Below are 16,631 nucleotides of genomic sequence, written 5' to 3'. Positions count from 1 at the left end.
GTGAGGGTGGTGAGAGCCTGGCCCAGGTTGCCCAGAGAAGCTGTGGCTGCCCCATCCCTGGAGGGGTTCAAGGCCAGGTTGGAGGGGGCTTGGAGCAACCTGGTCTGGTGGGAGGTGTCCCTGCCCAGGGCGGGGGGTGGCACTGGGGGGGCTTTAAGGACCCTTTCTACCCAAACCATTCTGTGATTAATTTCCACCCGTTCAGCATAAAACTCCTCAGGCTGGACGCCTGCTGATGAAGCACCTCTTCCCCCTTCCTCCACCTCCACCGCTGCGCTGAGTTCCCTCAGGGAGCTGCCTGTCGTCGGGACACTTCCCCGCTACCCCCCAGGCCCGGCGGCGTCCGGCGAGGACGCATCTACCTCCCTAAGCGGGCGCCATCACGGACCGCCCGCTGCGCCCCCCCCAACCCCGCCTCAGCGCTGCCGCGGGACGGGGGCGCCCCCTGCTGGTGGCCGTTGGTGGCGCCGCGCCGCGCATGCGTGCTGGAGTCGGGGGCGGGGGGGCGCGGTTGGGGCGAGATAAGGGCGGGCGGACGCCTCCTGAGGGGACGGTTGTTGTCCTCCCCACTCATCCCTCGGTCGCTGCTGAGGGGACCCGGGCCGCCATGGAGCGGCCCCGCTGGCCGAGCGCTTCCCGCGGCGGAAAGGCACCGCGGAAGAGGCGGTGTCCGTCCCCGCTGCCCGGGGCGGCCCCTCTCCCGGCTAAGGCCGGCGCCTCCCAGTCCTGCCGGCGGCGCCTCTTCGGGAGCGTGAGCCCCCGGCGGCCGGAGCCCGGCTGTAAGCGCTCTCCCTTCTTCCCTTCCTCCTGCTGCCTGCCTTCTCTCAGCCCCGCGGAGCCCGGGTGAAGGGCGGCGGGGGCCGGGCAGGACGGGCCGCACCGTCGGGGCGGCGACTGGGCCTGGGCAAGGGGTGAAGGCTGGCGGGGTGGGGGGTCTGGGGTGACAGTGTCCTGTGCTGTGCTTTGTCCAGTTCTCACGGGTTTTTTGGCAGTTCGAAGAGCGGGTGAGGATGCCGGTAAGGTTAAGGCATCCTCCGAGGAAGCTTGGAGAAAAGGAGGCTCCGGGGAGACCTCATAGCGGCCTTCCAGTACCTCAGGGGGGCCTACAGGAAGGCTGGGGAGGGTCTGTTTACAAAGGCCTGCAGCGACAGGACGAGGGGCAATGGTTTTAAGTTGGAGAAGGGGAGATTTAGATTGGATATTAGGAAAAAATTCTTTACCATGAGGGTGGTGGAACACTGGAACAGGTTGCCCAGGGAGGTGGTTGAGGCCCCTTCCCTTGAGATAGTCAAGGTGAAGCTCGACGAGGCCCTGGGCAACCTGGTCTAGTTGGGGGTGTCCCTGCTGACTGCGGGGAGGTCGGACTAGATGACCTTTGGAGGTCCCTTCTGGCCTGCACCAATCTATGAATCTATGAAGGATCTTATCAACAGTGATCTGCTAAATGTTGTGTGGTGTCTGCCTTCCCTCCCAGCTGTGTAGCGTTGGGTTTGGGTCCAGCCAAGCTGGCCTGTGCGAGCCTGGGGGGCAGCTTCTTGTTACCCCTGTCCCTTACAGCATGGAGAAGGCAGGTTGCTGATTGGGAGACAGGCCAATTTCCTCTGTTTTTAGTGATAAAAACGTTTTTTCCTTTTGTAAGGTACCTTTTTTTCCCCACCATCTAATAATTTCCTTCAGGAATGGCACGACAAAACCCTTCCCCACCTTTAATAGGATACTTAAAAAAAAGTACTTAAAGCTGTTCCTCAAAAGGAACAGCCTCTTTGTTGAATGTGACTTAGCGGACCTCAAGTTAGGAATTGGGAGACCTTAAAGGAAAAAACCTGGGTTAAGGGGAGGATGTGGGATTCAAGTAAAGCCTAAGAGTAATGTGGTAACTTGCTGAAGCAAATAGGAAAGACCAGTGTGGGATGTCTTGGTCCCACATTGATATTGATAATTTAAAGGTAAAACTTTAAATTACTGTTACGGGGTCCAATTAACATTATTTTCTGTCTTGATCCTGGCCTGCTGGCTCATGCTCTCGTAGGTGCTTAGTGCTTTTGCGTACCTGACTGGGTGCAACTAACACCCTTGAGGTCTGTTTGCTTTTCATACATACATATATGTGGAAGAAAGAGGGAAAGGGATGAGTCCTGCTCATACATTGTCCTATCCTCAACCCCCAGGGAGTTTCAGTGAAAGGGCTCTGTGCAGTGCTGGGGGATGCAGTACTTCAGGCCCATTTCTTAGTGTGGGGATGGATGCTCTTTTAACTTCCTGTCATAAGTGTAACACTAGAAAGCCTGGCTGTTTCTGTCTCCCGGCTGCTGAAAATAAAAAACAAAGCTAAACAACTTACAAAATCGGTTTTAGGATAAGAAAACATGTCTCTCAAATTTGCTGGTTCCCAAGTAATTGTATCATCATGGCCTCTGGGATTATATACAGTGAGGATCAGTTTATGCAGAAATGCGTCTGATATTGCTGATAAACCCTGTTTAAAACTGCTTTAGGCTCCAGCTACTTTGTACCTTGGTATGGTAAAGGTCACCTCCAAGGTGGTTTTTTTCCTTTTAATCAACAGGTGTCTAAAACTCCTGAAGTATTTCTTGAAGTGTGTTGGTGTGTTTTAGTTTTGTTGATATACTGATGAAAAAACTTGGATAAAAAGAAAACAAATTCAGACTTTACAATATTTGTGATAATAGGGTCAAAAATTGTTATGGGCATGGAAGAGCAGGAACAGCTAAAGGTGCCCTATTTGAAATCATCTAAATTCTAATACTAAAACTAAAATTTCTGAACTAAATACTTATTCTTCTCTAGGTCGGAAGGGAAAGTCCAGTTTGAAAACCCTACCAAAAATTAAAGAAAATCTTGAAGTCACCAAAGTGAGCCATTCATGCAACCAAAGGTCTGTTAGAACGCATTCTAATACACCATTATTAGAACTAACTAGTAATTTATATTGTTTTGCCTGCATGAGAAGTCCCTTGGAGATAGGTAGTCTGAATTATCAGTAAACTGATGTTTGCCAGGTTACTTGTTGGCACCTAATCAAGACACTTTGTAGGTTTTGTTGCCTTCCTCTAGAACAGTGTAGCTCTGTGTATTGGGCTTAGCTCTGTTCTTCACCTGCAGCAATCAAGTGAATGTCAAAGAGACAACAGACTTGGAAAAAAATGAAGAGAAAATAGAAGAAAGCACTGTACCCCTGAAGGTGAGAATGCTGTCTTTCTCTTCTATCTGCTAGTAACTTATGGAGGATAAGTCAGAAATGTGACGTGTTAAATTCTTTTTCTTAATCAATCTTTTTCTTAATTTCTCTCTCCAACTCCCTGAAAGGAGGGTGTAGCCAGGGGGGGTTGGTCTCTTCTCCCAAGTCACAGGCGATGGGACAAGAAGAAACAGCCTCAAGTTGCGCCAGGGGAAGTTCAGATTGGATATCAGGAAAAATTTTTACACGGAAATGGGCTGCCCAGGGAAGTGGTTGAGGCACCATCCCTGGGGGTATTTAAAAGACAGGTTGACATAGTGCTTAGAGACATGGTTTAGTGATGGTTTTATCAGTTAGGTTGGCGGTTGGACTAGATGATCTTAAAGGTACCTTCCAACCCAGACAATTCTATGAGTCTAAGTGGAATTTGCTGTGAGTTATGTGTGTGTGCAGACAGTTTTTCAGGCTGAACTTAGTCCTGTATTTTGGCAAGGTTTTCTTGTGTCTTTGGCCAGAATAAAAGCTGTTGGAGCTATTGGTAGCATGGGAAAACATCAATACTAATTATCCTTTATGAGGAAAGGCTGTAGCAATTGTGTTGTGTGGAAGATACCTCATTAGAGTGTGATTCCAGAGAATTGCAAGTCACTGTTGTGCCCTTCCTCACATTAGTAACACCGGAACAAAGTGTATGGAGATGACTGAGCAGAGTGGACAGTGAATACTGCAGCGGCAAGAAAATAGAGCTAAAATCTGCTACAGTGAAGGGCTCAAGTGATATTGGTGTAAAACTATTTTTCTTTAAAACGTTAGCTTTTATTCAGAGTCCACCAATTATTTACATTTCCCGCAAATGCTTAGTTTTGTAAAATATACTACGCACACAAGGTAGTTGCTTGTATTTATAGAAATGGTCTAGGAGTCTGAAAGTGAGTGGCCCTCAAAAAAAAAAAAGGGGGAAATTCATTATTCTACTGCTGTCTTATGTGTAACTTCAGCTGATGTCAGTATGCCTTCACTGGAAGTCTCATCCACCAAAGATCGTAGGATCAAATTACTGGCTATTCATTGTAAATTTTAGAACTGTAAGTCAGATTGCAGACGTGTTAATGGTGCATAAAAATTGCAGTGGTACAAATTACACTGTGAATAGCAAGTTTAAGTGGTGAAGTACCAGACAGTAAGTTTCTGAGCATCTACTGATGTAGGAATACATTTAATTGCATTTTTTTGTCTACATCCAGTTTTCTCAGGTTGTTTGTCTTGGTCATTTAATTTTAGGAATCCCTGATAATCAACTTTGAAAGTAAAGAAAGTTTGAAAAATGATGAAGTGACTTCAAGTGAGTATAATGGCAATGCATCATATTATTAAATATACTTCTTTAGCTGTATAAAACTAATAGTAAAATTCATGATGGGATTTTAATTATGTTTCTATAAAAGCACTGGTGTGCTGTTCTTGTACTGATTCTGACTGCGTGATATTAGAAAGTAAAGGTTTTGAGATGACTGGCTGGATTTCTGCCTCTTGTTCTAGCATGTGGCTTGTTCACATGGACTGATTGAAGGCAGCACAGGAGGGGAGCCCTGCGAGACCCGAGACAAGTCTTGAGCCCAGCCTGTTGAAAACCACAGGAGCTTGGTTTTATCTCTGACAGAACTAGTTGTTGGCATGAGTTGTTCAGTTTACTTAAACCTGCATTTTTAAAAGCTTGTGCCTAAATAGTTTGTCCTTCTGAAAACAAACCTGCCTAAGAATTACCTTATCAGAGGCTAAATTCTTCAGGTGTTTCTAGTGAGCCTTGGGCAAGTAAGGTGTCTCCTGTTAGCTTATGGCCCTTTGTTTATTTGTTTCTTTAACTGTATTATGATTAAGATACTGACTTGACAATGTTTAAATGAAACTTAGATAAGGAAATCCTGAAGGTTTGTGGAAAATGATGCATTTTTGGATTTTTTTTTTGGTAGCTGCTTTTTTTGTCCCTTTCTCTAGGTACAGGAATGACTCTTCCTACAGGTGTTTCAACCTTTCTCCTAGAGTGTTTAGATGTAGACTCAACTGCAGATTATAACACAGGTGCTAGTATCAGCCTGAACAGTGGCTCATCCCCTGAGACATTCAGAGATGATGGTTCAGGTGAGGCTTCTGGGTTTTTGAGCTTTATTTAATGAAGGAAATGAGGGGGAACTATCTACAATAGAAAGACGAGTGGTCTCTCTTGGTGTAACTCACTAGGTCAGATCTTTGCTATAAGTCAACTGGTGCTTACCATGGGATCTATCTATATATCTGGTCCTTCAATCCAGTGTGAATCTGGTCCTGGTGTAATCTGAATCATACTGTAAACTTAAAGTATTTGCTGTTGACACAAGCTGTTTATTGGGGATGACGAATAAGTCCGCTTTGAGTCAAATTCCTCCCAAACTTCTCTGTGGCTGTTTGAGCCAAGGCAGTGCTTTCACTTTGATTTAAAGTTCCTGTCTTGCAAATGTGATTGCTTTCAGTTTGGTCACAATTTTAATAACTCAATGAACTTCAGCATAAGAAGCTTGTACTTATATCTTTTATATAGAAGAAAGAAGTAATTTTTACCCTGAGAACAAGAACTCAACTCTCCTGGACTCCAGCAAAGCAATGGCCATAGATAAGATACCACAGATCTCAAATCTTTCAGCAATATTAGGTAATTCTTTTCTACAATACTTAAGAATATATATATGAAGAAATTTCACTCTAGTGCAAGGAACCCGTATGAAATATGTAATGATCATGTCATTTGAGGCATGGCTGTGTAACGGGGACCAGCTCTCTGTTAGTGATCTGTGCCTGCTTTTAATGTTTTACTTATAATTTAGCATGCACTAAAACATTGTCTGGTCTGTTTAGCTTTTTCTTTTAAAGTTTGGCTTTTATGTTTTTTAGAACCTGTAGTGGATGCTTTTCAAGACCAAAACATTAGAAGGTAATCTGCAAAGCAGAGTCTCTGATGCACCTAAACGTTCAGGTTTTTCTCTTTTGAATGGTATTTAAAAGAAAGGCCTGAAACCTCTGATCCTGCAAATGCTTCTGTTGAGTTTCAGCCACATGTGTCCTCACTAACTTTGAAATTGGGTCATGAAGTCAGGTAAGAGTTTGCCTTAAAGACTTTCGTTTTGGTCTTGTGCCTGTAGGGAAATCAATGTCAGAAACCTCAGTGAAGGATCTTATGGAAATTGACATTTATTTACAAAATAACTAAATGAGTTGCTTTTATCCAATTGTGCTTATTCTGTCAGATTTCATTCAGTCACAGGTAGTGAGATGTGTGTGCCTGGGTGGTCAGGCCAGGATTGCCTGTACAGTATGGGGTATGAATGGTACCTGTTGTCGAGTCCTCACTAAGTCTGGTGTTCTGTGCTTGCCCAGGAAAAAATTAGGTTGGGGACAGATCTTTTATATTCTTTAGGAATCAGGAGCTTACACAGGGCACTCCTTTGCTTCAGACTCTTGCTGGCTTCAGCCTTCGTAGACCTTGGGCTGAGTTTCTGCCCGTTGTCAGGTTTTTTTCTTATTTGGAATACGTCTCCCAGGAAGCAGAATGGCATCTGTGATACGCTGAAACCCAGTTGCCACTCTGCTGTTGTTAGGATGCCAGGTTTTCTGTTGACAAGTCATCTCTGGTGTGGTTTTATCACAATGAAGAGTCTTCTATACTTGGCCTTATCACAGTGCCGCCTTCAGGTCCTGACCTAAAAATCCGAGTAGCAGGAGTGTTTTTCTAGGAACAGTATCATTTCTTTTAACCCTTGTGCTGCTGTTTCCAGTTCTAGATGCAGCCATCTCCATTCATAACATGTTTATACTGATCTTACAGTGTTACAGATCTCTACACAATCTGAATTTTCTTGTGAACCCAATTTCCCCTGCATCCTCCTTAAATACATTCTGTCCTAGTATGCTTCAGTGCTTAATACTTCAGTGAATGTCTTCTGTGGGTCTTAAATTGCAAGTATCTTCAGAATAAGCTGTGTGACCTGATGATAATCTGTCAAATTACTGTAGAGTGTGATGAAATGACCCAGTAACAATATTTATAAAAATAAGCTTTTCACTCAGTCTACGTTTTCCTATGATTTCCTTAATATATTGTTGGGTTTTTTGAGTGATTAACATTCATTCAGAATAGCTGTTTACTTTTTATTTTCCTCCTCTCCTAGAAAGAGACCATCAGATTGCAGTTCTTCAGCATTAAGTGTTTCAAATACTCTGGCAGGTAAAACATGACCTGAAGCAGTTGTACGAGCTGTAAGACAATAGAATATTCTATCCGAACTTAAATGATGGCAAAATGTCAGAACCAGGCTTTCTCTGGGTCGTTTGTCCCTCTGGCACTGGCTAAGCCCAATTGTGTCTAGAAGGGAAAGTGTGAATTGAAAATCTTCCCTGTAAATAAGACTTGGTTCTAATTAATGTGTTAGAAGAAGAATAAAAAAAAACCCCAAAACCCCAAACCTTGCATTTTTCTGTTTAATCACCTGTGATGCCCAGTGAAAATTAGCACTTACTATTTAATTTACCCAGGAACAGATCTGTGTGTCATGCTCCTTACTTGAACTTCACAGATATTATTAGGAGTCCCTCATGTAACTACAGTTCTGAACTGTGATGCAATTCTGGCTATGGCCCAGGTACCACATCATTTTCCCCTGCTTAATTTGGACTGCAATAGCGATAGAAGTTGCCACTGGCAAAGACTGCTGCGGTGATGAAATTCCTTTGCTCTCACAGTACATGTGTCTGGCAGTAAATAGCCAGGTGAACATAAGATTAATAAGCAACCTTGTTTTCTCAAGAAAAGGGAGAGGTGTAAAGTAGCCCTGTTTGTGGTGAGAGGGAGGTGAGGATTATATTGAAGGGAGGAAGCATGTTTACATGGGTGGCTTTAGAATGATCCCTCTTTGAAAACGGTCCTGTTAAGACATGGGTTGGAAAGTAGCTGTGGTATTTGTCTCAAAGTTAATTAATTTGTTGGAAATTTATCACAGGAAAAAAAGTCTGTAAAATTACAGCTGCAACAGAGAGAACTCCAGACCTAAAAACTGGTATGCGCTCTTCTTCACCGTTAGGACCGGAAAGAAAGGTGAAAGATCCTTAATAAATCAGTCAGGTTGTAACATAGATGAACTTGCTCCTTCCTTGCATAGGTGGAAGAGTCCACCTGGGAGTGTACTAGTTCCCCTGAAAGGGGTGACTGCAGAGAGTTTGAGATGTAGCTTGCCTCTCCCTCTGGGTACCAGTAACAGTCATGGGTGCCCCCTAATCTCACTGGTTTTCGAACTGACTGTATCAGTGGTACTGAATATGTTGTGTAGAGCCCAAGTATAACAGTGGGGCTCTTTCTTAGTGCTTACCAGACTACAGGGATTCACTTTATAACACAAAATGTAATTGTTTCACCCTTTAGCCCGACAGTCAAACTGCTGAACCCAAAAAGCTGAAGTGTAAGAAAAAAGGAAAAAAATCCGATATGTTAGGAGAAGGTTCATTGTCATTCCGCCAGCTTGATGCCCCAGGAAATGCTTCGGCCAAATCAGGGGGGTTGACAGAAGTACTGCCACCCCAACGGACAGTTGCTGTGGTGGTAAGTATTCCCATCGTACCCCGCTGATTAGCAAAGGTATAATATTGAAGTGAGAGTTTTCAATCATGATGAAAGTTATAATTAAATATGGGAAGTGCTAGGAAGGGCTTTATCTCCTGGTTGTGAAGGGATCCTGAAATGTGTGTGTTCTGTGCTGCTGTAAACTGATTCTTTGTCTTAATTTTGGAGAATGTAAGACCAAAAAAAAGTGAATGACAGGAATTCAGTAATTAAACCCTAAGAACTATTAGTAATTCTTAATGGGGTTGTTGTAAATAGTACTGTGTACTAGGGGAATACTGCAGGACTAATAATAAACAGCAAAGAATTGGAAACTGATACTGAATTCTGTTTCTGTTTAGCAGAGGAGTTCGACCATGCTGATCATGGAGGAAAATAAAGCCCTAAAAAATCTTTGTTATTCTCAGCCTGCAAAGCCAGATGTGAGTGTCTACCCTGATACTTCTTTTTTTAATGATTAAAACCAAACAAACCATTCTTCATGGCACTGGAAATGGGCACAAACTTGAATGTAAGAAGTTCCATCTAAACATGAGGAGGAACTTCTTTACTTTGAGGGTGGCAGAGCCCTGGAAGAGGCTGCCCAGAGAGGTGGTGGAGTCTCCTTCTCTGGAGACATTCAAGACCCGCCTGGACACGTTCCTGTGCAGCCAGCTCTGGGTGGACTTGCTTTGGCAGCGGAGTTGGACTAGGTGATCTCCGGAGGTCCCTTCCAACCCCATATCATTCTGTGAAGAAAAGAGTATTTTTAAGGTTATAATTTTATTGCACTCTTTAAATCCAGTTTTGGCATGCTAGTGTGTAAAGTACTATATATTTAAGCCTTACAGTATTACAGACAGCTGAAGAGAATGTTCAAGCTTTGGAGCTTTCTGTCACCCTTTCTGATAGCATATTAAGTGTACACAAGTAGTCTTAAATGTTTTCTAATGACATGCCTCGAAATCTGTATGTCATCTCTAATTGCCCTATGGGAAAACTATTTTCACTGAAGAAATATTCTTCTAGCTGTGTGAATGCAATGGCATTAATCTTTCCAGGCTCTGCGTGGCAGACCAAAAATCTGCTCCATCATTAGAACTTCACCGTGCCACAGGCCTCCCAGGCTTCGCCAAATTCCAGTTAACACCCAACCATTCCGCCTTCCTGAAGGTCTGCCCGAAGGTAATAGAATATAGAATTGGTGCCCTGTGCAGATGGTAACTGGCTATTTGAGTGTTTAAAGGTGTTGGGTTTTTTTTAAAGTCTGAATATTTGGGAAAATCACAAGACGAAGACGACTTCAAATTTCTGACTTAACAGTGTTCTTGTGTAACAGTACTTCACTAAGAGACTGCACTAAATTTTTCCGCTCCTGTAGCGCAGGAATTAATAGAATCTAGCCGTTTCACAAGTTAGATCATTAAGGCCAGAAGGTGCTACTAGGGAACTCTGGGAATATCTCTACCTCTTCAAGTTACTCCTAAACTCAACTTTGATCTCCGCTGCTGGTATGGAGACTGCCTAGAAAACATAACCAGCTTGATTAGTAGATTATTACCCTGTGCCTTATTTCTAGAGTGAATATATCAGACTTGAGCTTCCATTGGTGTGTTTTGTATCTTGCTCAGACTGAGCTCTTTAACATCCAGTATCTTTTCTCTGCTGAAAGTAGTTCAAGTAATAGGGTTTGTTTTTCTTTAAAGGTTGTCAGTTTCTCTCTAAAGTTTTCCGTTCTTTTCTCCTGAGACCCTTAACACAGGGGAAGCTCCTTTCTTTACTTCCTAGATAGTTTTGTACATGGTTCTCCTTTTTGTTTAACAACAATCTCATTGCTACCATAGAGGTAAAATTCCCTCCCTTTCCCATCTCTTGAAGTTTCTCAGTGTGCCACTGGATGGCATATGTCTTCCTAAGTTTAAAGTAGTTCTTTACAATGTCTGCAAGTTTATTTGTCATTTATGCTGCATTAAATTAATGCAGAGATACTGCATAAGCATAATAACTTTCAAAAATACTGATTATACACAGATTTTTCAATGGAATTGTAGTATCTTGGGTCCAAATACTCTCCTGCTTTATTACAGGCTGAGTTAAATACAGCGTCTAGAATGCAGGGAAGTGCTTTTAAGTGTGTGTATGTATTAATGACAATCATCTGAGGCTCCTGTACAGATCAAAGAACAAGGAGGTTAATTCATGTGCCCAAGACAATTGTGGTAATACAGGACAGAGGTTGCACATGGTCGGCAAGTGGTTCTCAGAAATCAGCGAGTGGTGGTGTCAGAACAAAAGTTTGGGCTTGTTACTGCTTTTCTAGAGGAGCCTGGAAATCAGGAATTAAACTGCCTTAAGTGGTGGTGGTGGGGGGTTTTTTTATGGTTTCATCTCTGCTCAAGGAATCTTTCAGATGATGCTGTTTTTCTTTAGGAGTGCACATACACTCAAAACTATTGCTCTCTTGACCTGCAAGATTCGGATCCCCCCAAACAAATGATAAGGTAGATATTGAATGAGAGCATCTATTGAACATCTACACAGCTGCTCAGATCAGTGAGCTTTCTCTTACACTTGAATGTGCCACTTCACTGATAGTATTTAACTTAGCACTTTTCTTTCCCCCCGCAGATACTATTACGAATACCAAAAATTGGACCTGCTGTAAACAAAGATGAGACGTCTACATTTCAGCAGGACTCTACAGAAGAAATAACTGTCTTGCTACTGCGGAAGGGAGGTGAAAAAGAATCACCAGCAATTAGCGGTTGTATTTTTTTTTTGGCATGTACACTGTTTGAAATTTCGCTTAATGCTTTGCAGTAATATTCCAGTACTTAATATTAAATTATTTTGTACAAGCAACTAGATCTTATGCTGGGCATTTTTCTGTAAGGACTTCATAAAGATGATTCTTCAGTTTGTTTAAATGTTTAAAAAGTGTGACTCAAGAACAGCAGACCAAACTGTGTTAATAGAATTATTTTTGGCTCTTGTGCCAAGATTCTAGATTTCCCTAGCAGCATTAGCATCTAAAGATGTGACCTGTACTTGAGTTAAAAAGTGTTAACACTGGTTATAAAGGTAACTGCGTGTCCTGGAAAGGGGTACATAAAGCGTTCAGGTACTCTGGGTGGCTCAGGAGTCAATAGTACACTACCATTAAACTGCCCGAGTGCTTGAGTCTGCAGAGCTCTGGAGGTACAGGAGGACTCTCCATGTTCTGCTGTAAATTGATTTCTAAACATGAATATAGGTCATCTTCACCCTACTGGAAGCTTGTTACCAGCAGCACTATCAGCATTCTAGGCACATCCACTGCCCAACCGCTGTCATCTCAGACTTCTTCCCATTTCATCTCACTTAGTTTATAATATCACCTGTCTCAGTCACTGGTGCTTCTAGTGGCATCAGACTTGGCGCAGAGGAAGTAGGTGCATCGTGAATAAAAGAGTGGAAAAAGCCCTTTTTATGACTGAACTGTTTCAAGAGCTGGCAATTGGCATTGTGGATTTTGAGGTTACTGCTCACACTCCGTGGCACGAAGGTTAGATTCCCAATGCTTCCAGTTCAGCATGTGGATTGTTAATCTATAAATGTTGTTCTTCAGTGTGCTGAACGCCTCAGAAAACACTGACAAGAGCAGTTTTTCTCCAGCTGCACTCACTGCAGCTTAAAGTAATTTGGATCCCGACTGTTCTCACCACAACCCCCCCTCACTCTGACTCTTGTGTAGACATAGAGGAAGTTTTTCAATGCTTTAAAATGATAGTATGGTTTTCCAAACCTCTTCAAGTCTGAGTTTGTTTCTCAGTATTATCACCCAGAATATTCACGCCCTGGAGAATAGCTCTGTATTTCCGAAAAGAGCATGTCAAGATGATGTATAAAATCCACAACACTAATTAGTTTGACTGCGTTTGAAAATACCTGTGAAAGTTCAGACCCTGAGCCTTTTCCCATTGCTCTGGGGTAGAAGGAAGTGGAAATAAATGCTGCTAGATTAGTCTTGTGAAGAAGTATTGTATAAACATACTATATGGCTTAAGGTGAGAAATGATTAAGTTATTTTTCCTTTAAGCATTGGTAGAATGAGTTCTGCCAATAACTCTTTGGAGTCCTCTTGGGTGTGCTTCTAATTATCAATATCCTTGTTCTTACAAATATTAAGCCACTGCTAATTTTGCAAGAATCTAGAGCCCCTGGGAGACAGAGGGGAGCTCCTTGGTGTAGCATTGAGCAAAATAGAAAGTTATGTATGTAGTTAAGTTGTGATTATGATGATTGTTCAAGTAAAGGATGGTCTAGAATAAGAGAGGTGTTTATTGCAAGGTTATTCTAGGAGTCCTAGGAAAAAGCACGTACTTTGCCCAAAAGCATTTTGTAGTTTTTATACAAGAAACAGACTAATACTGACAAACTGATTGGAGAGTACGAGAGAAGAAAATATGGCATGTAACTATGGAGCTGGCAATTTTCAGGCTGCTAGAGCCAAGTTTTGTTTTTCTTGGTGTGATGAGGCTGTATAGAAGGACAGAAATACCATGAGCCACAATCTCCCTCATCCTTCCCTTCAGTTACGAAAGTGCTGCTTCTTATTTCCATCTTTTGTCTGACTCTTGGAGAAAGTATAATTAATTACCCGGCCAGCTCTCTGCCCCAGGGAAGGAAGTTTTATTCATTTTGAGGCCGCAACAATATCTACTCTTGTTCTGCTTTTCTCAAAGGGAAGGCATTTTCCCATGTTTTGGTTTTAAGCTGAAGAATGAATACATAAAATTTCATTCAAAGTGGAAACTGGCTCTTCCCTGTTAGTGGCTAAAGGTCATGGGTGGCAGCCAGCGAATGGGTCCTACAGAAGAGCTTGTTTGTGCGGTGACTGGGGAGAGAAATCTGTTCAGTGTCACCAGGGGCTGCGCTGTCACCTCCCAGACATGATGAAGTCTTAATGGCTTGAATGGAATCGCTCGCAGTGAGTCAGTCCGTGCAAGGGCCGTGATAACACTTTATCACCAGGGATTGTGCGTTGTAGGCGCGTGTTTAATAAGTGTATTCTACGTCCATCTACAAGAGGATTTTCATTAACACTGCTCAGTTATTTTTGTTATCTGAAGGGTGCTTCTAGGAGACTTTGACGCAAAGTGCTCGGAGACGATGGAGGGTGTTTGATTCTTGCACCGGAGAGAGCTGTAGGGGCTGGTTCTTGGAGGGTAAAGACCTCGTGTGCACATGGTTCTGGTTTGGTTCCTCATCCCTAAAAGCAGAAAGGACGGATTTGGGGCCCGGGGCAACGCGTGCGGGGTGGACATGGACGCTGAAGTTCATGTTCTGGGTGTAGGTACCAAGATTTGCCCACCAGGAGGTTTTTACAGGAAAATGAACTATTAAACTTGTATTGATCCCTCTTTCTCTTACTGTCCATCTCCTGCTCCACCAGAATCGCTCGCTATCAACTTAGGAGTTTCGGAACAGGTTAATAGTTACTTTTAAAGGGATTCTATCATTTTGAATTGTCGTGTACTTGATACTAGCTAAATCTGCAGCGCTGCACATTGGGAAACCGCTGAAAGCCGAGTCGTATAATTTTATGTTGTATCCTTTGATTTCCTAGCGTTCCCTGAGGACTTTCTATATGTGAGACTGCATTTAGGTGCCTAGCTTGAAGGCAGGAGGCTTTCACGTGTGGCAGGGAATGGAATCTTCGTACGGAGTAAGGGGGAAAAGATGCGTATCAACATTAAATCCTGTTTTCTGTTATAATTATCTTCAACTTCTAGTGGACGAAAACAAAGTTCCTACAGATGGCCGATTACGAGGAACATTATATAGAAACGTTACACGTGTATTAAGTAAGTCATGCCTTTGAAAAATAATCTGCTTGATTTAATCTTACGTCATGTGCTGTTTTAGTTCAGTTCCATTTTCTAGGGAAAGCAGGTGAGTCAGTTTTGTCGGTCCTTAATTCAACTTCCTAGTAGTGCTGTATCCCAACAGCCAGACGTTGGAGATTTAACTGTACCCAGCGCTTCCATTTCATTTAAACTCACTAATAAAGAGTTTTGCAAAAATCCATGGATCCTTTGAATTCTGTAAAATTAATACCGCTTTGTTGTTGTTGTTGCTTATACATTGTTCTGCATTCGCCTTATGTCCTAAATACTATTTTGTAGGTGGGCTTTTTTTTTTTTCCCGGTTTAGGGCTAAAAGGAGTTCCCTGTCGCCCCTCCGCCGTGGCCCCGCCCCCTCGACCCTGACCCCGCCCCTGACCCCGCCCACTCGGCCCTGGTCCCGCCCCCCCGGCCCCGCCGGGTGACTAATGTCTGTCATATGACTGTGACACCGAATGGAGTCGGGCGGGCGGAACTAGCCGCGGCGAGGGGACGGCGCTGCGCGGAGCCCAGCGCCTCGGCGGCGGGGGGCAGCGGCGGCGCCCCAAGATGCCGCCCACCCTCTTCCAGAAGCTCTTCAACAAGAAGCACGGGCTGATCTCCCCGGCCAGGGACGCCCGCGACGACTGTGTCTTCAGGTAAGCGCCAGCGGGGCCGCCCTCCTCCCCTCGCCCCAACTTCTGCGCCGAGTTCCCCGCCGCCTGCGTTGCCCCGGAGGAGGGCGGGCGGGCGGCTGCCCCCTTCCAGCTCGGCCGCAGCCCCCTTCTCCCGCTCGGCAGCCGCCCGTGCTGCGGCGGGGCCGCCTGGCACGGCTCCCCTCAGCCTCTCGCGTACTGCTGGCCTCGGGCTCCGTTCCCCGCCCCGCCGTGGGAGCCCCCGGGGCGCTGAGGTGCCCTGGGCCTCTCAGGTGGACGCGGAGCGGGAGACGCTTTCCCCCCGGGGCCGCCACGTCGGGGACGCCTCGCTGCCTCCCCCCAAGGAGGCCGCCTCTCCTCACGGCTGGGTCCCTTCAGGCTGTCTCCCCCCTCCGGGGGCCGCTTCTCCTCAGGGCTGTCTTCCCCCCTGAGGGTCCCTCTCCTCAGGGCCGGATCCCCTTACGGCTGTATTTCCCCCCTCACGGGGGCCACCTCTCCTCAGGGCTGGGTCCCCTCACGGTTGTCTTCCCCCCTCCCCGGGGGGGTCGCTTCTCCACAGGGTTGGATCCCCTCACGGCTGTTTTACCCCCGGGAGCCGCCTCTCCGGAGGGCCGGGTCGTGCCTCCCCTCAGGGCGGCCCCCCCCCCCCCCCCCCCCGGCAGCGCATCGAAGCGGGGCTCAGCCCCAGCTCGGCCCCGTCGCCGCCTTCCTGTCGGTTTCACCCGGTCGCCATCAGCGGCGGGTTGTGGGGGGTCCCCCGGTACCCACCCCGGGGATGCTGCAGGCCGAGGAAGGGGAGGGGGGGGGTAAGGCGCCATTCCGCTTGAGGCGGGCAGGGGGCTGGCCATCCCCGGGGAGCAACCTCCCAAACGTGGAGGAAGGGAAGGCGGGGGGAAGAGGGAGAAAACGTGAAGTTTTGGCCGCTGCCGGGAGAGGTGTAGGGTTTCTGGTGAAATTTGTCATGCTCTAAACCGCAACAAAACTGGGTCCGCCGAGGGGTGCCAAGCACAACGCGGGGAGGCCGGAGGAAGGCGGCCCTTCTGGGGCAGACCCTTCTCTGCGCCCCCCTCGGCCCTGGGGTCGCGAAACCCCTGGGGTTGGGTGTTGGGGAGAGTCTTCCCTCGGCCCCGGGGGCTTAGGAGTGACCCAGGGACTCCTCGGGGGTGGGTTAGCTTGGAAACAGGTAGGGGTTTTTTTTTGTGGCTGTGAAATACGTCGTGTTTGTTCCAGGCTGGAAAGCCATGCAGTCCCAGCCCGGGCTGGCGCGGGGAAGAGGTAACCTGCAAAAT

The 16,631-nt window shown here is 45.5% G+C and overlaps 2 protein-coding genes across 3 annotated transcripts in view; both read left to right on the top strand.

Moving 5' to 3' along the window:
• Positions 1-607: 607 nt before the first annotated feature.
• Positions 608-11,682, top strand: MEIKIN (meiotic kinetochore factor). 2 transcript variants are annotated; one of them, XM_074156366.1, is made up of 13 exons: positions 608-779; positions 2,809-2,896; positions 3,124-3,202; positions 4,481-4,541; positions 5,195-5,338; positions 5,775-5,885; positions 6,125-6,164; positions 7,399-7,454; positions 8,227-8,321; positions 8,646-8,822; positions 9,188-9,265; positions 9,884-10,007; positions 11,451-11,682. In XM_074156366.1, the coding sequence occupies exons 1-13, from the start codon at positions 608-610 to the stop codon at positions 11,495-11,497; spliced, it is 1,272 nt and encodes a 423-aa protein (XP_074012467.1). In that variant the 3' UTR covers positions 11,498-11,682. The 2 variants fall into 2 exon arrangements, with proteins under 2 accessions (XP_074012467.1, XP_074012466.1); XM_074156365.1 differs by having other exon boundaries at positions 9,185-9,265.
• Positions 11,683-15,256: 3,574 nt separating this feature from the next.
• FNIP1 (folliculin interacting protein 1) overlaps positions 15,257-16,631 on the top strand; it is a 70,129-nt gene continuing 68,754 nt past the window's right edge. Inside the window, exon 1 of the mRNA XM_074155811.1 lies at positions 15,257-15,345. Coding sequence (XP_074011912.1) covers positions 15,257-15,345 — 89 coding nt within the window. The remainder of the gene's footprint in view (positions 15,346-16,631) is intronic.

Source organism: Numenius arquata, chromosome 11, assembly GCF_964106895.1.
Source record: "Numenius arquata chromosome 11, bNumArq3.hap1.1, whole genome shotgun sequence".
Classification (NCBI taxonomy): Eukaryota; Metazoa; Chordata; class Aves; order Charadriiformes; family Scolopacidae; genus Numenius; species Numenius arquata.
Note: the sequence above shows the minus strand (reverse complement) of the source record. Positions and strands in the feature narration are given on the sequence as shown.